General features: G+C 42.7%; 1 protein-coding gene across 1 annotated transcript in view; it reads right to left on the reverse strand.

Moving 5' to 3' along the window:
* Positions 1–23,840, reverse strand: part of LRP1B (LDL receptor related protein 1B) — a 3,516,099-nt gene that overhangs the window by 2,165,707 nt on the left and 1,326,552 nt on the right. Inside the window, 1 exon segment of the mRNA XM_029607894.1 lies at positions 12,378–12,497. Within this exon segment, the coding sequence (XP_029463754.1) occupies positions 12,378–12,497 (120 nt within the window).

A 23,840-nucleotide genomic window follows, 5' to 3' on the forward strand; every position in this document is an offset into this window, starting at 1 on the left:
CCTGCACCAACATATTCATCCCTGCTAGAGCTGCTGTCTGCCCTACCTTGGCCAGCCACCACCAAGGTGAGGTAGGTATGTGCTGATCCAAATGCTGCTGGAGAAATGCACACTACTCCCCTCTGCCTTGGCCAGCTGCACCTACATGTGATTACAGCACTGATTGTCAAGGGTGGGGTTAACCTTCCTACTCAATGTAGTCCTGTAGGGAACTTTGTAAATTGGGGCTAAGAATTGCAGCAGGTACTTAAAGCCCAGGTTCTCCTGCATCTGCAGGGGCAGGTCATCCAGGACAATTATTTCCCTGATGAAACCATCACTACTTTGTTTGCTGCCTGTCTGTTGCCTCAGTTTAGTGATATAGAACACCATCCCATCTGCACTATGGTGGTTTGCCACTGCAAACATGGGACTGGGGGCTGCTGGCCTGCCACTTGATTGGTGAAAAGGTTCTTATGGTCAGCTTGGGAAAAATAAATCTACCCTTTTTCAACCCTTTTGCAACTGCTTCGCCTTTGAATGATAGAGGGGGTCCCCAGGTTAATACTGCCACTCTTCTCTGATGCCAGTGGTAGCAGTTGATGTTTCTTTAAGTGATACATGTACATACCAGTTTTTGTCAGATGCTCCATTATCTTCCCTTGACTGATGGCCTTACTAGAGTGAATTCACCGAGAAAAACCCAAGTCTTCTCTCACAAATATCTTTTGCAATCTGTTCTCTCCCTCTGGATCATTTAGGAGTACTGCTGCTGACACAGGAGTTGAGGTTGAGGGTGAATTGTGAAGGAAAAGGCCAGGGGAATCACTCATGCTCTCTAATTGCACTGCCTTCCCTCCTTAAAGGTTGTTCTCAATACTATCACTATCATCTACCTCTCCCACTTCCTCATTGAAAGCTAAGACCCTACTAACTGTAGGTCTCAAATTCTCTTTCAGCCCGATTTTAAAAGGGCCACGTGCGTAAAAATGGGGGGGTTACGCATGTGGTTGGGCCTTGCATGCACTGCGTGCTTTTTTGGAAGGGCCCGACCAAGCGTATAAACCCCGTTATTTGCTGAAATACCAGGCCTCTCCAAAGGGATGGGCCAGGGGGCATGGTGTATATGGGGAGGGGAGAGGCAGGGGGCAGGCCGGGACAGCATCATTAGCCGCTGTCCTGGGGAAATGCACACCGGCAGCCGGCCTGAGCATGGAGTCTACTGCTGTTCCAAAGGAGCAGTAAGGTACAAAATAAAAAAAAAAAATCTAATAGTTAGGTGGGGGGTACAGGTCAGGATGGAGAGAGGAAAATGTAGGAAGGTTAGATGGGGTATAGGGAAGTTCCCTTCCAGTCTGCTCCTTAATTGGAGTGGACTGGGAGGGAATTGGGGAATTCCTACTCGTGTTACCATGTGCTGCTTTATATAATTCCCCCACTGCACACTTGAGTCGCAGGCCACCCACACAGGTGCGTAGCCATCAGATTTTATAACATGCACACGCCGGCATGCACATGTTATAAAATTGGTGCATCCAGGGCACCCACGTGTGTGTGGGTCTTGAAATCAACCCCTTAGGCTACTAGCTCTTTGATATCCTCTGATTCAGGGAATCTAGGCTATTAATTTATTTATTTGTTTATTTAATCAATTTTATATACCGATGTTTGGGGTTTACCTTCACAATGGTTTATAGTCCCTTTATAAAATCTGACTTAAAAGAAAATACAATCAGAATATCAATAAACATTAAAAAGTTCGATAGCAGATTAAGACTACAAATGCATATAAATTAATATTAAAAAATAATAATAATTAAATGAAATCATAAACAAAAATAATTAATAAATTGATTGGCTTAAAACAATAATAAACAATAATCAAAGCGTAAAACAATAAAAGTAATATTACTGGCTAGCATCTGTTCCGTACGCATGTTCAAACAGACAAATTTTCTATGCTTTTTTAAATGCTTTCAAATCTTTCTGGAGTCTTAGCTCAACAGGTAAGGTATTCTACAATTTTGGCCCAGCTAATGAAACAGCTCTTTCTCTGACAGAAGTAAGTTTAGCTGATACAACGGATGGAATTGAGAGAAAACCTTTATTGGCTGAACGCAAATTTTGTTGCGGTGTATGGATACATATAAGTGTGTTCATCTGATCGACATGATCAGCATAAATTGCTTTATGTATTAAACAGTTTATATTTAACTCTATTCTCAACCTATAACCAGTGGAGAGCAATCAGAACAGGGGTTATATGATCTTTTTTGTTAGTTCCTGTGAGGATTCTGGCGGCAGAGTTCTGAAGTATTTGAAGCGGTCAAATAGATGTTTATGGAAGACTGAAATATAAAGAATTACAATAATCTGTATTGGGGAATATTAATGCCTGTAGAACTGTTCTAAGTTCGTTATGATTCAAAAGAGGTTTTAGGCATCTGAGTATTAGCAGTTTGTGTAATACCCTTCTTGTATTTTTATGGAAATGTGTTTTTTGAGACTGAGTTCTGGATCAAGCCAGAATTCAGTCTCAAAAAATTCAAAGAACTCAGTTCTTCGTTGGAATTGGTTTTTGAAAATACTGTCTTCATTACTTCAGAAGCAAGCATCATGGAGGAATGCACTGCTTGCGTTGTGTGTTGCACTTTTGCTGCTGCCTCTGCCCTGCTAATGCCATATTCATATGGCCTTTCTGCCTCCAAAACAAGAGGGAGAGAAACAGGGTGGCAAATATTCTCCCAATTTTAATTTGTTATGGCTTGAGCCAGCTTCCACTCCATCGAAAAAAGTCTTTTTTAAGTTTAGGTGCAGGGCTCCCTTTTTTCTCACTGCTACTACTGCTTGTACTTCTGACAAGCTGGGCAGAATCTGTAGCAATACCCAGTCTTCTGCCCCTGCCATTTTTCTTCCTGCTGCTAGTCCTTCCCCTTCCTTTTGCTTATAGTGGCATAATGGATTTGGAAGTGACTACTGGGGGTTTTGATGTCATAGTTGTGATGTACTATACCATCCCCAGAACCATTTTAAAACTGACTGTCTATCTGTCATACCAAGTTGACAGACTGAGTTCACTTCAGTGGTTAGCAAGCATTGCCAAGTAGAGTTAGCATGTTAATGGCACAAATACCCTACTGTCTGGTTACCCTTCACAGTGTGTGCAAAATTGCCTCTCTCTCAAACACATACACACACACACATTCACAGTGTATGTATGTGTGTTGGTGACTGACTCATTTGCACAGAGAAAAAACTGTTAAAGCTAGCCAGATTGCTGTTCTGTTCTCTCTGTGCAGTCTCCTCTATAAGCAGAGCACTGTGCAAAGTCAGAGACAAAAAAATAATTGCTGTTTTTTTTCACTGCTTCTTTATCTCCATTCTCCATTGCTCTGTTCCAGTGAACTGTTCTTCTGTCTCTTGCTTACAGTGAAAGTATTGCGACTGCAGCAGTGATGATAGCAAAAAGCTCTTTGCCAATGCCAAAGTTCTTATCTCTCCTTTTTTAAACCTTTTCATTCACTCAGAGCTTCCAAAAAAAACCTCTTTCCCTTTGAAATCCAGCAGAGAAAATGGAGTTTCTTTGCACATAGTGAGATCTTTCAAGGGAAGGATATCAGCATCATTTGATCAGGTGCTAGCAATAGGCTGGTTTAAAAAATGTTTCACCTTGATTGGTCCTCCATCCTTTCTACTTGCCTTCTTCTTCTGCATTGGCTCCATTCAGAATACTATCTCACAGGCACTGATTGGTTGCTGTAGTTACCAATCTCATTGCAGCACTTTTACATGGGCTATAGGTATGAAGGGAGGATCCATTCAAATATAGCCCCTCCTTCTATGGAGACTGAGATGGCCTTCCCACTTGAAACATTATATAACCATGCCCTTGCTACATCTCGGGAGGCAGTCCTTTGAGTTAGTACTAAGTACAGGAAGCAGAGAGGAGTTAGATTTTGTTCTATTACAGGCCCAGCCAGTTTTAGCCAAGCAAGCCATATTTGGTAGTCCTAGCCAGGGTTGGGAGGGTTTCTGCCCAGCCAGTACACAATCTGTCTGGTGGGAGATCCCTCAGAGTATATTTGTTGGACTTTTACCTTTTGATTGTAGGGGCCTCACTGGAGCCTGTTAGCTCCTGGACTCAGAGCATGGGGAACCCTTAGTCTAGGCCTGGGCAAGATAGGGAAGTCATGGCCCCTCATTACCTTGGTGAGGAAGGGGGTACCAGTGACCTATTGCCAGCTACCCTGGAGTTGTCCTCAGTTTGTAAGCAGGGAGCATTGAGAATCCTGCTCCAAAGGGACCCCTATCATCAGGGATTCAAAGGAAAGAACAAGGACTTCATAAGAGCAAAGAAGGTTTGAATCATCTAACAGTGAGTAAAGGTAAAACCTATTATTCAAGAGAATACCCATCGTGTGATTCTCCAAGACCCTGGGAAGAGAAATAATTTTAACTCTGTCTGCAGCAGCTTAGTATTCTGGCCATCTGAAAGGGGTGTTCTGCCCATTCAAGGACACCCTGCCCACCTGGGAATATATTTCTCAAAACCCTAGAGGGTAGCAGATCCCCGGACATTGGCAACACATAGTCCTGTACAGATTGAGGAAAATCCTGTAAAGAACATATTTGATGGTGCTGTGGATCAGTATTGTGCCATCTTACAGCCATTTGCAACAGTAAAGATTTATTTGGTCACTAACACAGTGGCTTTTTTGACTTTTGGGCACACAGCCTACCTAAAGCAGACGTAAATCGACGCGCGCCAGCAGACGCTGGCGCACCATCATCCAACCCGGGGGCTGGTCCGGAGGCCTCGACCACGCCCCCGGGCTGGCGCCACGCCCCCGGGCCCGCCCCCCAAATGCCGCGTCACGCCCCCCAAACGCCGCGTCATTCGGCGACACGCCCCTTTCAGGAAGCCCCGGGACTTACACGCATCCTGGGGCTCTGCGCGCGCCGGCGCACGAGGGCCCTGCGCGCGTAAATCCAGCCGGATTTATGCGCGCAGGGCATTTAAAATCCGCCGGAGAGTATCAAAATGTCCCTAACCCAGGGAATTTCAAGGGAAATTTAGTCACCCCACACTGGAAAGTGAGAGGACTGTTGCGCTTGGAGGTGGACCCTTGTTCTGGAGCAGTGTAAGGCGGCCCCCTGGTTGGACCCAGGAAGCACCTGCCACCAGGAGGCGGAGCACAGGAGCTGGAGCTTCATCACTGGAAGCCCCTGGTCCCCCCGGGTGGAGCCCTTGGGGACCCGGGCCGCTTGGACCTAGGTGGGCCTCGCAAGGTCTCCCAGAAAGGAAGATCAAAGGTGTGCCCACCAGGATCAAGGGTGTGCGGTCGATGTCTAGACTGGAGGCCTGAGGGATCAAGGAAAGCCAGTACAGTGCCTGTGATGACAAGGCTAGGAGCAGGGCCAGAATCCAGGAGGCATGGTCAGTAGTCTCAGAGGTCACGTTCCAAAGATCAGTCCGAGAGTAGTCAGTCAAAGCAGGGGTCAGGTTCCAGAGATCAGACATGGTCAAGGAGGTAGGCAGAGGTTAGTATTCAGGCAGCAATCAACGTGGTCAAGAGCAGGCAGAGGTCAATATCCAGGCAGCTATCAACGTGGTCAAGAGCAGGCAAAGGTCAGTACCAGAGAGTCAGTCCAAAAGGTACTACCTGGGGGAACGCAGGAACAGACAGACAGACGCTAGAACAGGAGGATGCTGGAACAGGACTGGAACAAGACTAGAACAGGCGATGAGACACAGAGGCAAACTAGTACACACACGGTGCTGACCCGATTGCCAAGGCAAGGAAGTGCAGGCAGGCACTTCCTCTTGTACTGCGTTCAATCAGAGCGTGCTGCGGAGCTTGGACCCACCCCAGTCCGCTTGCACGTGCCTAGCGGTGGGGCCGATGACATGGAGGAGGCCGAGCCCCGCCGTGAGGCCTGGTGCGCTGAGGAAGGCCCAGCAACCGCTGCCGTGGGACGCTGACGCCTGGAAGAGCTTGCGGCTGCTGCTGGAGAGGCTGACCTGGAACCTGCAGAGGAGTTGGAGAGGTGAGCAGGCCCGTGCGTGGGCTGAGCAGGACTTAGGCGGGCCTCAAGGTTAAGTACTGGTGGTAGCTGGGTCAACCCAGAGACAGCAGCCAGCATGTGGTGTAGACCTATCCCAGACAGGATGCAGATCAGGAACCCAAGCACCAAGGAACAAGTGGGAACTGAAGGTGCTTGAGCAAATGGAGGCCAAAGCCTTAATAGTCCATGTCCAGAGGATAGGACAGAGGCGTCACTGTCAAGCTTGAATGGAAGCTGGTGGCACTTGGAGAAGCAACGAGTTCGAGGAAACCTGAAACAGGAGACCTGTTGCAAAGGCAACGCTTCAGTGCGAGGCCTGAGGATCTATACGCTGAAGGATCTGATGTCAGCATCCGGGTCCATGGCCAGGTTCCCGCCGTGGGCCCTTTAAAGGTTTCACTGATGCGTGTGTGCACCTAGGGAGGGGTGCGGAGCTGCCGGCGGCATCTCTCCCCGAACCCCGTGAAGAGGCCTGGAAGATGAGGCATCCTGGCTGGAGGTCCCGGGAAGTGGAGCAGGGCCGGAGGTGCTGGCAGGAGTCTGAGGTCGGGACCAGCGGCCCACCGCCGCTAGCGACAAGGAGCTGGAGCCTGAAGCTTGTATAGAAAGGTGAGAGGGCTGCACCGCGGGGCTGCCACTGGCGGCGAGCGTAACAACAAGGGGTGCTCCAAACATTACTACTAATTTTCTTTCTACTATTTTGCCTCCAGGAAACCTACAGGTATTGTCACCTAAAGCTATGTAAGTGCTACGTACAGAAGGTCCAGATGCTTTTGTCAAGCCTGGCATGGAACAACAATATCCAAAGCCTTTTGATGGCACTAAAGAGCAGTTTCAGGAATAAATTATCCAGTGCTACACCTGGATCCAGAGTACTTCACCCCACTTCAGAAAAGAGGCAGCCAAGGTAAAGGCAATCAGCTTCCTGCTTAGAAGTAAAGCCCAAGACTGGTTGTGGCCCAGCTTCTCAGACATTTAAGGGATATTCAGTACCCTGGTCAAATGATCTGGGAAATCAGGTGAAGTGACCATACCTAAATTTAATAGTATCATAGCAAAAGAGGGCAGAAAAATACTCAAGTGGTTCATGCAGTCTCACTAGCAAGGTTTATTTTTATGTTTATTTATTTTAAAAGGGTAGTCACTGCTGTTCCATGCAGGTTACCTCCATGCCTTCTGTTAAGGGTAGTGACTGCCTCTCCATTCAGGTTGTTCCCATATGGGTTACCCCTTATCTTCATTTCCATTCTTGAGCTACTAAGAATTCTCTGTATTTTTCCCAAGCCCTTTAGAATTTCATTACCATTTTGATCTTCACTACCTCTTCTGGGAGGGCATTCCATGCATCCACCACCCTCTCTGTGAAGGTGGCAGTTGCTACCCCTGATTGAACTGGATGTTCATTGGGATGCGGATACGGCACTGCTCTCTGCATTGGTGGAGGGGTGGAAGGGAATTGGGGCCGGAGGGTGCTGGAAGCCAATAGTGACGGGGGAGGGGGAGAAAAAAAGGGGTGGGGGGGAAGATAAAAAAAAAAAAATGGATAAACTGCGTAGCTTGCTGGGCAGACTGGATGGGCCGTTTGGTCTTCTTCTGCCGTCATTTCTATGTTTCTATGTTTCTATGTTTCTATTTCCTGATAGGAGAGGATAACCTTGCTGGTGGCTAGAAAGAATTAGTAAGTACTGCTTGTAGAAATTTTAACACTTAAAAGTATTGGGGAGAACTAAACTATTGGGGAATATTATTTAGTGTAATCATGTGTTTTGTTTTAAATAGGTAGTCAGAAAGTCATGCAACAAAGAGAACTTTGTGTGTTTTATTTTAAATAGGTAGTCAGAAAGTCACGCAACAAATAGAAGTTTGTGTATTTGTATTAAAAAAAAAAGAAAAGTAGCCAGAAAGAAGAAATAATCTAGGAACATTGTATGCCTAAGTGAAAAGGTTGAAAGAAAGTTCAGTTACTCATCTTGGAAAGGTGTTATAGTAGTGTGATTGTGTTGTGGGAGCGCTAGGGAGCGGTCCCGATTCAGGGGAGAGAGTGTGTCCTCTAGAGAAGCACCGAGGCAGGCGTGGTGTTTTTGAGCACTGGTGGACAGGCTGAAGACTTTGGACCCTAATCTCTGCCAAACCCGAGCGCACCAGAGGATACCCAGCAACGCAATGCTGGTCTCTGGGGTAGCCCGCTGGCCACTTGATAGCCCTTTCGGACCCGTCTCTCAGCCAAAGGGGCTTTCTGTTATGTTTGAAAGTATTTTGGGTTTTCTATGTGCATTGGGTGTCTGTGTGCATTGGGTGTCAGATATCACTTGATTTTCCATTTCTGGAGTATCTTCATTTTCCAATGCAGAAAAGGTGTTTTGTACAGGTATCATTTGGAAGAGTGAGCATCTCTGTGGCAAGGGACTTACCCTTCCAGAACCTATTATAATCCATTTATTCCTGGATATTTGAAACCTCAGTGGGAGTGGGGGCAGACATTCTGGATGCTGCACAATTGGAGAGAGTGGATATATTTGGACCACAGGTCTAATCCTACCAGAGCCCACTGAAATCCATGTATTCCTCATTTCTGGTCCGGCAACCAGCCAAGGCAACCCACCTGGAGTACAGCCCTGAAAGAGATTAAAATCATCTGTTGCAAGTTGCTCTGTGCCTATCGGAATCACCCTACAATGTTCATTGCCAAAGAACAAATGAGTTCCTACTTTGATGTGATGAATTAAAATTTCTAACCCTAAGTCAAAACAGGATACCTCTGACCTAGATTGGGTTATTGATCAGGTGAAACAAAATATGCCAAAAATCCAGATATTCCTGGATAGGATTGGTACCAATGACTCTGCTACATCCAGTCCTGTGGAATTTGCAGTTATCGAAGACAGCTGTCTGCAGCTTGGATATGAACAAATAAGTGACACAAACTTTCAGAAAAATGAATATATACCTGACTCCATGAAAGATGTTCTAGAGATGGCTGATTCTATGAGTGGAAAGGGAGCTTCGCCTCAAGTTATACCAGACCCTCAGCCTGAAAAGGCTCAGCTTTGCTTGACATTTGAGACAGTCCAGTCTACATTTGATCAGGACTCTCTGCTGGTGCTTGAATCTATTACCCAAGACTGCTCATGATCCAGACTCGGTGCCAGTCCAGTCACCTTCTGAAGGCAGGACCAAGTTTGTGCCTACAGGAGGCATTTTACTATAAACAATTGAGACTAATAACCTATCTACATTTCAGGAATCTGGATCCTGTTCTTGACTTTCTAAGTCAAAATTACTACAATCCTATACGAAGACCCAGCAGATCTTTAAAGGTGCCCAGAGGTCACCCCTAGGAGGGGAAGTGATATTAGGACAAAAAGTATTGTAGCTGGCCTTGAACGGGGGTCTGCTCAGACCAGGGACATTCTGATATGTATGGAACCACAGAATGGCTAAAGGGATACCAGGCTCAGACTCCACATAGTCTGGTCAATGGCCCCACCCCTGAGGATTCGGATTGGTCCTATTTGGATTCAAAACAAATGCTGTAGCACTTGGAAGGAGTTTGTGACATTTAGATGGCTAGGAGGCCAAGGGTGTGTAGAGATACTCTAGGAGAGTAGGAGTTGTGTATGTATCATAAAGTTTAAAGTGTGATGTAAAGAGTAACCTCAGATGTTCTGGGGAAGTGTGTAAAATGGCACTCATTTAAGGGGTAATTGCAATGAAATGTCACTAGATGGCATCATGTTCTTATGGTCTTATGTTTCTTATGTTCTTCTGTTCTTATGCACAGAAGCAGAGAAACATGACAGCAGAAAAAGAGTGTATGCTCATCTGCCCAACTAATTTAGATTTACAATTCCCATCACTCCATCGGAAATCTCCTGTATTTATCTTATGCTTTCTTGAATTCATATACCATTGTTGTCTTCTCCACCTTCACTGAGAGGATGCTCCATGCATCTGTTGCAGATGTTGGTATCATTGGCTAAAAGACAAAATCTTTCCTGATAATCCTTCTGCTATGTCGAACAGAAAAATGTTGAAAAGAACAGATCCCTGAGGCACATCACTAGTAATGACCCCTTCTCAAAGTAAACTCCATTTACCACTTCACTTTGTTGTCTCCTTCTCAACCAGTTTCTAATCTAGTCAGTCATTCTAGGGCCTATACCAAGGGTGCTGAATTTATTTATAAGTTGCCTATGCAGAACCATGTCAAAGGCCTTACTGAAATCCAAGTACATTACATCTAGGGTTCTCCCTTGATCCTACTCTCTAATCACACAATCAAATAAATTAATCAGATTCATTTGGAAAGATCTACCTCTCGTAAAACCTTGGGGGCAGATTTTAAAATCCCTACGCGCGCCGGGCCTATTTTCAAAAGGCCTGGCGGCGCGTGTAAAGCCCCAGGACGCGCGTATGTCCCGGATCTTTTCTGAATGGGTGGGCAGGGAGCAGGATGGGGAAGGGGCAGGGCGGTCCGGGGCGGTCCAGGAGGCGTGGCTGAGGACTCCGGCACAGTGGCAGGCGTAACTTCTAAAACAAAGGAATGGGGGGGTTCTTTAGAGCTGGGGGGCGGGACAGGGAGGAGAATGGAGGGGATTGTAGGGGGGGGGGAGAGAACAGGGAAAGCCAGCTGGTCTCCCCGAGGGCTCGGCATGCACAAGGTGCACTAGTGTGCACCCCCTTGTGCATGGCGACCCCTGATTTAATAACATGCGCGTGGCTGCTCGTGCATCTTATAAAATCAGGCATACATTTGTATGCGCTGGGTTGCGCGCTCAAATGTACGCCCGTGCGTATGTTATAAAATCTGCCCCATACTGCCTCGGATCTTGCAGTCCATTGGATTCCAGAAATTGCTATATCCTCTGTTTTAGCAGTGATACATAAATTTGCTCACCACAGAGGTCAAACTAACTGGCCTGTAGTTCTGAGCCTCCTCCTTACTTGAACTTTTATGAATAGGAACCTCATCTATTCATATCCAGTCCTCCAGAATTAGTTCCATCTCTAAAGAAGCATTGATAAAGTTAGCCAGCAGAACTGCCAGGACTTCACTAGGATCCTTTAGTACCCTCAGATGTATCCATCCAGTCCCATCACATTATCTTCTTTAAGTTTAGTTAGCTCCTCATGAACACACTTTTCCGAAAATTGAGGTTTATCTTACTTTCAGTCTTATTAGTGTCCATTTTATATGATCCTGCTCCTGGCCCTTCCACAGTGAACACTGAACAGAAAAATTTGCTAAGCAATTTCACTTTTTCCTAACCATCATCTTTTTTGAGGACAAGTTGAAGAGCAGTCAAAAGGGGTTCAGAGAGGGGAGGCCTATGTGGCTTGGTTCCCTGTCCAGCTCAGGAAAAGGGAATCCCCATTTTGTCTTTGGCTTCGGTTCTACTAATCCATCTGCTTGACCCATTATTTAGTGATCCCTACTGAGATCATCACTGTCTCTTCAAATAGGTTCCAGACCATCTAACATTTTATGTACCCTTCTGGGGAGAGTTAAATCAATATAAAACATATTTTAAGTACATCATTTTACAATCTATACTATAAAGACCCCAAGCATTGTATTTTTTCTGGTTTAGACATATTCTTTCTAAAGAATATGTCTAAACCAGTACAGCTCTTAAAAAAATCATGATCTTATTAACCTTGCTGAAATTATCATCAGTTCAATTTTCATAAGCAATGCATTTATACTTTAATTGAAAAAAAATATGGTATTAAATATATATATATAATGACAAGTGAAAACTGGTCTATATATAAAGAGTTTGTATTTTGCATTTCATTATTCAATCACTTGGCCTTAGTCTTTATCATGTGCTGAAACTGTTACAATAAAAATGTGCTTTATTTGAAACCTGATTTAAAGTGACTTACCACATTTATTTATGTTAAATATTCATAATTGAGAGTATAAGGAAGTTCACTGTCCAAATTACATTAATAATACATTTTGTTCTTACATAAATAAACATTTGGAATCAAACATGTATATTTAGAAATCTATAGCAAATTTTACATTCCAAAAAAGACTAATCAGTCAGGATGGGTTTGTTGCTTGTTGAAAACAATGCATGGACAATATGTGCCTATAAAAAAAAATCAATCTGCTTTCCTCTATTATTTTCCTAAAATAGAAGTCTTTATATATTGTTCATCAAGGTTTTCCATTGAACCCTATTGAATTCCATTGCATAAAAAGTGTGAAAATTGGAATTTTCAGAAAATCATGCACTGTCATTTTAGTTTCAATGCCAACAGGTTCAAACATCTCTAGCCTTTCATATTGAAAACAACTTTCAAGTATCAGTTGCCTTTACCTTTGCAACTTTTTCCATCTTCTCCAATTTCATACCCATCCTCACAATAACATCTTGTGCCATTTCTTGTAATTGCACATTTATACTGACAGTTTAGTTGTTGGCATTTGGGTAACAATTCTGAAAAAAGAAGAACAGTTTTACATTAGAATCAGAGAGAAAACATTGTTTTAAATGTTTTAGTCAGATTATTGTAGGCATTTTTTAATAATTAAAAAGTATTATGCATTAAGCTGCAGGAGACATTCTAAATGTTGTGTAATTACCCATGCAATTTAGAACTTTTCCTTTAAACCACTGTATTTCATTTTCAAAATTATGAGAAATTTAAACATGCTAACTACCAACAATCATCAGTTCTTCTCTTCAGCAAAAATTGCCATAACATATTTTGCCTTGATAGAGTTATAGCTAATAGTAATAAAAGAAAAAATCACTAATAATTATAGACCCCACTTATTCAAAAGATCATCTACTTAGTGGGAATGCAGAATTCTCTTGAAAACAAGTAGTCCAACTGTTGTGGGCAGTACAGAAAATACTGTTTGGTTATGAGGCACTAAGGTTACTGCCACAGATATTCAAAAGGGAGGCAATCATTATTGATACGCATGGCAATTCATAAGCTATTTAAAAAAGCTTGATCTGATGCCAGTACTTAACCAGCACAGACATTCGTCTGAGGCCAGCAGGTTCCAGATCAATAGCAAAAATACCCTTTTCCCCCAACTTCTGGCCAAATAAGAAGCCCCAAAGTAGCTCCAACTTGAACAGTTTTATAAAAACTTTGAAAAATCTTTTTTTTTTTCAAAGTTGAGGACATTTTGTAAAACAATAGATCCAAATGTGCCCCTGCTTTTCAGGAGTGGGAAAATGTGAAGTGCAAAATAGCCAAGGAACATGCTAGTTAGATGTTATAAATCTCATAGGGATGTGCATTCATTTGAAATGAATGTGTAAAATGGGACAAGGGAGCCCATTTTTGTTTCATTTCAAATGAATCAAAAAATCAAAAAATTTAAATAAACACATTACATGAATTTTTAGTTTTTGGTAAATAGTGCACACTGTTAGCAAATAGCATTCATTATTTGCAAATAGTCCATACTATTTTCTAAAAAGAAAAATATACAAAAAAGGAAAAAAATGCAACAAAAAAAAATATATATATATATGCACACACACCCCTAAAATGAAGTGAATGGAATAAAGCACATCCTTCAAATCTCATGGAATTGGCTGAGGAGATTTGCCTTCCCATCATAGTTTATTTTCATACCATTAGAATTTCCTATGCCTTTATTTACACATATTTATTTATGTATTTGTTTGTTTATACATTTTATAATCCATTATTCCATAGTGTTCAGCGTGGATTACAAGAAGATATGTATAAAACTAAGGCACAAAAAGCAATAAAACAAAAACAGCAATTAAAAAATAAACAGGACAAAATTAAGGCACAGTGGATTTAAGATGTAAATTAGCACTTTTATCCTCCACTTGAAAATGCACACTATTTTCAGCACTAACAGCTTTAATACTGCTTTGCAAATATTATTTCAACCCTTTACTTCTGGATGTTATTTATGGGCCTCATGTGAAAAAATAATATTTTCATATGTTTGGTCAAATAATGTGATTTGCTTCACTGCAATCAAAACCTTTTCAAAAGCAGTCAAATATGGGTTGTTGATTTCAATATCCATATCCTTCCTATCTATTACACAAATTGATTTCCCATCTTTTGGGAGCTTGTTCTGATTTACTGATGCGTGTGTAACCTTCATAGCAATCAATGTGAACACATTTAGTTTTAATAATTTATTTGCTATTGGCGCACAATGTTGAGCAAACACTGAGCATAATATATCTCATTCTATCAGTACTATTTCAGTTGGAATTTACTACTAAAGCCAAAGTAACCCCATGAGCACTCTTGCGTGTCACAGGGTTAAAGGCATGGGAAGTTAGATGGGAAGTTAAATGTGTCTTTAGTATACAAATCATTGCTTTGTATAGTAAACTAGTTCTATGTAAATCTGGCTGATTTGGTGGTCCTAAAATTGATGTTTTAATTATTTTTGACAGCTTGCTTACCAGGGAAACCCAGCAATTGAGTTGGAAGAATTTGACAATGTAATTGTTTTATAGCGTTAGCCAACCATCATAGCATCTGGAAGTCAGTCTTAGTTCACTTCCACATCAACTATTTTTAAACTAGGATTATCAGGGATGGGTGAAAAAAGCCTTTAGATAAGTATAAGCCTCAGGTAAGTAAAACATTAAATACCTGTATACCTGTATACCAATGGAAAAAGAGCAATATCTAGAAAGCTATGTATACTAATGCACATAGCTGAAGATCTAGAGACATTCATGGAAATGATTAACTTGGTTGTAGAGGCTGTCATGGAGATATGGTATACAGAAACCATAACTGCATTATAGTTAAACTGCACTACAATATAGTGAGGAACGACAGGGTAGGAAAAACGTGAGGAGTGTTGATATATATCAACATATACTATTAAATAGGGATGTGAATCGTTTTAGGACGATTAAAATTATCGTCCGATAATTTTAATATCGTCTTAAACCGTTATGGAACACAATACAATAGAGATTCTAACGATTTATCGTTATAAATCGTTAGAATCGTGAGCCGGCACACTAAAACCCCCTAAAACCCACCCCCGACCCTTTAAATTAAATCCCCCACCCTCCCGAACCCCCCCCAAATGACTTAAATAACCTGCGGGTCCAGCGGCGGTCCGGAACGGCAGCGGTCCGGAACGGGCTCCTGCTCCTGAATCTTGTTGTCTTCAGCCGGCGCCATTTTCCAAAATGGCGCCGAAAAATGGCGGCGGCCATAGACGAACACGATTGGACAGCAGGAGGTCCTTCCGGACCCCCGCTGGACTTTTGGCAAGTCTCGTGGGGGTCAGGAGGCCCCCCACAAGCTGGCCAAAAGTTCCTGGAGGTCCAGCGGGGGTCAGGGAGCAATTTCCCGCCGCGAATCGTTTTCGTACGGAAAATGGCGCCGGCAGGAGATCGACTGCAGGAGGTTGTTCAGCGAGGCGCCGGAACCCTCGCTGAACAACCTCCTGCAGTCGATCTCCTGCCAACGCCATTTTCCGTACGAAAACGATTTGCGGCGGGAAATCGCTCCCTGACCCCCGCTGGACCTCCAGGAACTTTTGGCCAGCTTGTGGGGGGCCTCCTGACCCCCACGAGACTTGCCAAAAGTCCAGCGGGGGTCCGGAAGGACCTCCTGCCGTCCAATCGTGTTCGTCTATGGCCGCCGCCATTTTTCGGCGCCATTTTGGAAAATGGCGCCGGCTGAAGACAACAAGATTCAGGAGCAGGAGCCCTTTCCGGACCGCTGCCGTTCCGGACCGCCGCTGGACCCGCAGGTTATTTAAGTCATTTGGGGGGGGTTCGGGAGGGTGGGGGATTTAATTTAAAGGGTCGGGGGTGGGTTTTAGGGGGTTTTAATGTGCCGGTTTTGCGATTTTTAGATTTTTCACGATTTTTCACGATATTTTACCCCCCCAAACGGCAACAATACGATTCCCTCCCCCTCCCAGCCGAAATCGATCGTTAAGACGATCGAGGACACGATTCACATCCCTACTATTAAAACCACAGAACTGCATCAGGTAAGGAATAGGCACAGGCAGGTTTATCTGGAAAGAGGGAAGACCTCCTTCACAGGTAGACAAAATAGATAGGGATAAAATGGAGGATATTCTTAAAATTGCTATGAAAGTGGAAATGTTATTGCTAGGTGATTTTAATCTGCTGGATGTTGATTGGGTAGCAGTAGAAACAATTGTGATTGCTATAGATCCCTACAGGCTAGTAGAATCTCTCACCTTGGTCACATGCCAGAACAGAGGCAGACCCTCACCAAATATAGAATAAAGGATCACAAATTAGAAGCAGCAATATGCAGACAAAAACTGAAATGGAAGCACCAAGAAGCTAGACTGTGTGTGTGTACAGTATATCAATGAAAAAAAAGAATCATCATTTCTCATAAAACAAAAAATAAAATCAAGAAACAAAAGCATCAATTATAATAGTAAAATCATACTAATAAAATATATATTTTAAAACTATTGATGAATAGAATAATATCTATTAAAGTCATATTCATTTTTTAAAAATTTCCCAAGCACCAATAACATATTTCAAAACAGCAGACACATAAAATAACACCCAATAATTAAAACTAGTAAGGATAAAAAAGGAACCCTGCTGTCCATATCTGGGAACTCTTGATTTCCAGTCACTCTGAGATTATTGAGGATTAGGGGGCTAGGTGGTCAACTAAACTTTATCTTCTCTCTCTCACACACACTTTGCATGTTCATTTTCTCTCACACACATTCTGACACATACAAATAACAAATACACAGACTAATAACACCGCCACAGTCCCCCCTCCCTCCTTATTCCAGACCCCACCCTTCCTCTGTACATAGTTAATTTATTAAACCTTTTTTTACATACGCTATATTTATTAAACCTTTTTATATATGCCGTATTAAGTTATGCCATTCAAGCATGTTATAATTGTATAAAACCGTTATTGTAACATAACCAGTTCTCAGTTAAGCTGTTATAATGTATTATGTCATTACAAGGTTCGCCTTAGACATATTGTTAGATGTAAACCGATGTGATATACCAAATCGAATGTCGGTATAGAAAAATAAATAAATAAATAAATACACACAGAGGCTTGCTCTCATACACATGTACAAGCTTTCTCTCTCAGAGCCACACAGTGCACACACACTCTCATACTCAGGCTCTCAGACCCTTTCTCTCCTCAACTCCTCCCCCTCCACATACACTCAAGCTTTTATTCCCCTAGATCCCCTCATACACACACAGATTCTCTCTTGCACTGGCTCCCTTACATACACACACACATACACATGGTACTCACTGTCAATGACTCCTTCAAGCACACACATGCATTCACTTTCACTGGCTTTCTCACATAAACACACACATGCACTCTCTCAGTATATCCCTCCCTCTCTCCATCACACACACACACACACACACACACACACTCACTCACTCACTCTCACTGGCTCCCTGGCACATACACACACACACACACCCACATGCACATACTTTCATTGGCTCCCTCACAAACCCCCCCCCCCCACACACACACACACACACACTCTCTCTCACTGGCTCCCTGGCACGCACGCACGCACACACATACACACACACATGTGCACTTACTTTCATTGGCTCCCTCACACACATACATGTGTGCTTACTTTCATTAGCTCCCTTACAAACACACCCACTCACATACATGCATTCACTCTCACTAGCTGCCTCATATACATACACATATGCACTCACTCACTTGCTCCCTCACATACACTCACACACACACACACACAGATCCCCAGGCAGGCACCCATTGATTCTTACATACACACACACATACAGATTCCCAGGCAAGATCCCATTCATTCACACACACACACACACACACACAAACACATACCCACAGGCAGGCACCCATTTATTATCATACACATATACACACACTGAAGGCAGGGGCCCCCATCTCTTTTTTTTACTGGCAGCCTCAGAGCTTCTTTTAGTCCTTTTCTGCCACTAATACCACCACCACCATGTGCCTGTTGGGGAGGAGCCAAGCAGATCACTGCTATTATTGCTCTGCTGTCTATTCTGTGCAAACCACGTGGCATTAAACATTTGCAGGACTAGCACTTCTTCCATGCTGATCTCATGCATTGTGAGATCAGCATAGAGAAAGTGCTACCCTTGAGAATTTTTAATACTGTGGGCTGGCACAGATGATGAGAAGGGTTGAGGTCCACGAATGGCCACATGGCCTCCTTGTTTTTTGGCCATAGATTGGATGGGGTCCACCAGTGGCCAGACAGCCTTTCTCCTTATTTTTCATCCATCGGTAAGATGGGGTCCACCGGCAGCCACATGGTCCTCGCTATGTCAGCCAACAGCATCCTGCTAAGACCCTGCACCCAGAGGTATTAGTCCCCTCTGCCCCACCCCCTCCCCTCAGTCTGCTATTGAATAAAAGGTTAGTGTTCATAAACTACAAGATATTAAAGAAAGCAAAAGACAATGACAATATCTGGAAAAGCTAAGAGAAGTTTGTAAAGTCTTCAGGAGAACAAAGTTGCACATAGAATAAAAGTACCAAATATGGCATAACTGGGGTGAAGACTTTTTTGACATATGTTAGTGACAGGAGGAAATACAAAATTGGCAATGTGAGTGATGCAGAGGAGGAATATGTGGAGGCTTCCAAAGCAGAATTGCTTGACATATTTCTGTTCAGTGTTTACTGAGGAAGGGCCCAGGGAAAGATTGTAGAAAATGGAAAAAATAGGTCTGGAAGTTAGGTTAACCTCAAGCAATTTTCAGAAGACTATGTTTATGCAGATCTAGCTAAAGCAAAAGTCCCTGAAGAATGGAAAGCTGCCAATATAATGCCAATTTTTAAAAAGGGATCATCCAGGAGACTACAGACTAATGAGTCTGACATCTGTGCCAGGCAAAATGGTGGAAACTATCATAAAGAACAAAATTGCTGAACATATAGATTGACATAGTTTAATGGGATAAAACCAACATGGATTTAGCCAAGGGAAGTTTTGCCTCACCAATCTGCTACATTTTTTTGAGGGCATAAATAATCATGTGGATAAAGGTGAGCCTTTTGATCTAGTACATTTGGATTTCCTGAAAGCATTTGACAAATCCTCATAAAAGTCTTATTAGGAAATGAAAAAGTCATGAGATAGGAAGCAATGTCCTATTGTGAATTGCAAACTGGTTAGAAGATAGAAAACAAAGAGTATGGCTCAGTGGAGAAAAGTGAATAATGGAGTGCCCTAGGGATCTGTTCTAGGACCACTTTTTAATATATTCCAAAATGACCTGGAAATGGGGAGGTGATCAAATTTGCCAATGACACAAAATTATTCAAGGTTGCTAAATCACAAGATGATTGTGAGAAATTGCAAGAGGACCTTGCAAAAGGCAAATTAAATTTAATGTGGACAAGTGCAAAATGATGCACTTAGGGAAGAATAACCCAAGTAATAGCTTCACAATGCAAGGTTCCTCATTAGGAGTTACCATTCATAAAATTGATCTAGGCTTCATTGTTGATAATATATTGAAATCTTCTGCTCAGTGAGCAGCAGCAGCCAAGAAAGCAAATAGAATGCTAGGGATTATTAGTAAAGGAATGGAGAATAAAACAGAAAATATCATTATGCTTCTGTATCACTGTTGCGACCGTCACTTCCCGAAGGCTTCACTCCGCCTACCTTTCCTTTTTTGCGACTCCTCCTGCTCTTCACAGACGCCTGACTGCCACAGCATCTGCCTGCCGTCCTCTCCGGCACCTCCGGACCGGCTTGGGCGCAGCCTCCCGCCATGCTCTTCTGGTACCTTAGGGCGCGCGTGCCGCACAGCCCTCATTCTTATTTCCTCATTGGCGCGTTCCTCAGGGGCATCCCCCTGTGATGACGTCACGTTGCCCGGATATTTAAGCCTACAGTTTATTGCTAGCCATTGAGTTAGCAAGGGTGTTCTTACGGATGGGATTCGCTCTCCGTACCCAGCTAATCTGCCTTCCAACTTCCATTGGATTCTTTCTGCTAACGGGGTACCCGCTCCTCGGGGGCCTCTTTGCTTCTTTCAGGTCGCTGTTAGGTAACCGGTACTCGCTTTTCGAGGGCCCATGTTTCCTGACCCGCTGCCTGCATCTATCCCCTCTTCTACTTGGAAGAATATCCTACAGACACCATCAGTGAGTACTACTATTATCTACTCCTCAGAGCTGTCTCCCTGGAACCAGATACTCGCTCCTCGAGGGCCTGCCCCCGTTCCAGCACCAGTGCCATCTCCTACGTGGAACCGCTGTGTGAGTACTTTGCCAACAAGTCTCTCTACCTCCAGGGATCTGGTACTTGCTCCTCGAGGACCAGCTCTCCCTATCTCGGGGCTTCTCCATACTTGGGACTCTGTGAATGTTCTATTGTACTCATTTTCTCAGTTCTCTCCACTACATCACTGCTACAGGAGGAACCGCTGTTCCAGCGCCCTGGGGAATACTAGCACAGCTGGGCTACATCTTCCACTCACTACTGCCACCTCTGGTGGCTTCTCAAACTGTCTAAATAAAGAACTATCTGTGTTTGTGAGTCCAGAGCTGAGCCTGACCTGTGGCCCCTCACGGGACTTCCCCCCTGTGGGCGTGGTCAGCTGCCACAGTGTCCAAGAGTCCGCCCAAACCTCACCAACTATAACAATCACTCCCTGGTGTGACCTTATCTTGAGTATTGTGTGCAGTTCTGGTCACCACATATCAAAAAGGATATAACAGAATTAGAAAATATACCGAGAAGGGCAACCAAAATGATAAAAACAGGATGGAGCAATTACCCTATGAGGAAAGGCTAAAGAGGTTATGACTCTTCAGCTTGGAGTAGAGAAGGCTAAGAGGAGTTATGATAGAGCCTATAAAATAATGAGTGGAGTAAAACGAGTAAATGTTAAAGAACACAAAATCCAGGGGGACACACAGTGAAGTTATTAGATCATACATTTAAAACTAATAAGAGAAAATATTGTTTTACTCAACCCATGATTAAGCTCTGGAATTCATTGCCAGAGGATGTAGTGATAGCTATTAATGTAGCTGCAAGTTCCTGGAGGAAAAGTCCATAAATCATTATTAAGGTAAGAATATAAGAACATAAATTGCCATGCTGGGTCAGATCAAGGGTCCATCAAGCCCAGTATCCTGTTTTCAACAGAGGCCAAACCAGGCCACAAGAACCTGGCAATACCCAAACACCAAGAAAATCCCATGCTACTGATGCAATTAATAGCAGTGGCTATTCACTAAGTAAACTTGATTAATAGCCGTTAATGGACTTCTCCTCCAAGAATTTATCCAAACCTTTTTTGAACCCAGCTACACTAACTGCACTAACCACGTCCTCTGGCAACAAATTCTACAGCATAATTGTGCACTGAGTGTAAAATAATTTTCTCCAATTAGTCTTAAATGTGCTACTTGCTAACTTCATGGAATGCCCCCTAGTCCTTCTGTTATCTGAAAGTGTAAATAACTGATTCACATCTACTCGTTCAAGACCTCTCATGATCTTAAAGACCTCTATCATATCCCCCCTCAGCCATCTCTTCTCCAAGCTGAACAGCCCTAACCTATTCATCCTTTCCTCATAGGGTTGCTGTTCCATCCCCTTTAACGTCATTTTGGTTGCAGAAATCTATGTCTAATATCTGGAATAAGCAACATGGAATATATCTACCCCCTGGGTTCCTGGATTGGTCTCTGTTGGAAACAGAATAACTGGCTTAATGGACTTTTGGTCTGACCTAGTATGGCAAATTTTATTTACTTATGCACATGAATAAAGCAAGGGACTGGAAAGTATAGACTCGAGGGTATTATAGGACTTTCAATTTCTTAATGATATTTTGAAATGGAACCAGGTAAAAAAAAACCAAAGCAAAACTTTATGTTACCAAGCAGTTAGAGTTCTGGACATATAGAAATTCTGATTAAATTTTTGGGAAACTATTCAGAAAATGATTTTAGGAACAAAACATATACACACTGTCTTCTAATTCTGATTCATACAATTTTTCACATGTTCTGCACCTTGATTGGTTCAGTGTTCTGTTTTTGTTTTTAGCCTGTCTCTAGCTGTACGATTAGTCCAGGAGGATCGAAGTCCCTCGTAATCAAATCTTTCTGCCAATGTTCTTAAGGTGCGCATGGCTGTGCATCAGACCTCTAGGAGCTGAACACACCTGCATATCTGGCATCACAGAACGCTGACACAGTATGGTGGGAACCCTGTCTTTGTCTACTGAACTCTGTGTTCAGTTTGTGACAGAACCATGAGCATTTTCAAAATTCATGAGTCAGTACTTCCTGCTGCTGATTTTAATGTCCTGGAGGGATATATCCTAGTAATTCTGAGCAGGATGTATATATATTTCCTTCCAGTTCAATTCTGCTTATGCTCCACCCATGGTTTTGGGGACAGTACCCCAAACTGTCAGACTCCACTCACCGGCAGATTATGAAAACATGAGAGCAACTATCCTGATTGTAAGCTGTGCAACATGTGTTAACAAATGTGTTTAGGTCAGGCTGAAGCCTCAGTCTTGATTTCTGAAACACACTGAGGGTTTGCATTAATCTTGCAATGCACAAGATCAGCAGATAGGAAGTGCTAGTCCACAAGTTCTGAAAATACTTGCCATGCTGTCACAGATTGTATACGGCTGTCGGCAATTGCAGGGTAGGCTCTCACTGCTCAGATACCTGAGAACCTCATGGATGCATATTTAATGATCAAAAGGGGGAATGGATGCTGGGGAAGGCATAACAGGTGGGGAACAGATATTGCATATTTTGGAGAAGAAATTGGTTGAAGATACCAGGGAAGAGAAAAATGGAGAACTTGTCATGGCAAAGGATAAGAATGGGAAAGGCACAGAGACGATGGATGCTATGGAGATGGATAAATAGGAATAGGCAGAGAAGTAGATGGGAGATAAAGAAAAGGAATTGAACGGTAGGAAAGCAGAAAATGGAGAAAAGCTATTGAGGAATAGAAAGAGATGCTAATGAAGGGATGAAAAATGTAAGCTAAGAGAAGGAATGGAAAGAATGAGGGAGAAATGAGAATAAAGTAAAGGAGCAACTTGGTCATTATTCTACTATCACTGCAAAAATAAACACATCTTCAAAGAATATTCCGAACTACTGTAGTATTCTTCTGAAGCTCTACTACAGATTTTAAGAAACTGGAGAAATATATTCTTATTTTCATTTTCTTAACTATACTTATTTTATTTTTACTGGGTAGATTTTAGTTATTTTGTTTTTATTATTTTTTATTGAATTTTTTTGTATTTATCCTGTTTCTAACTTTTGTATAATGATTTTTGCTATGTAAACCGTAAAGATAGAATCTTGTGTTCTGTGTAACGGTATATAAAAATTGCATAAATAAATAAATAAAATAAATAATATTTGATATTTAAGAACAAACCATTTTAAACAGCATTTAAATTCCCATTTTTCCTAACCCACTGCTTCCCTTCCAGTTTTTCATTCTTTTTCCTTCTTTACATCTCTACCCTTGACCTTTCTTTTTCCCTCTGCTACAGATAACAAAACCCCACACTTTCTTATAACTTATGGAAGTATAGGTTACAGCTTTATTCAATACATTCACTCTTTGTTTCAGTTTACAATTCAAAGAATCATAACCTAGTAAACCTCACCACCAACGGAGGGTACCACAGTGCTTTATAATAACCAGATACTAAATAGTAGTGAGGCTGTAGCCCAACATCCAACTGCCTTATGCT

This window comes from Rhinatrema bivittatum, chromosome 6 (assembly GCF_901001135.1).
Source record: "Rhinatrema bivittatum chromosome 6, aRhiBiv1.1, whole genome shotgun sequence".
NCBI lineage: Eukaryota > Metazoa > Chordata > Amphibia > Gymnophiona > Rhinatrematidae > Rhinatrema > Rhinatrema bivittatum.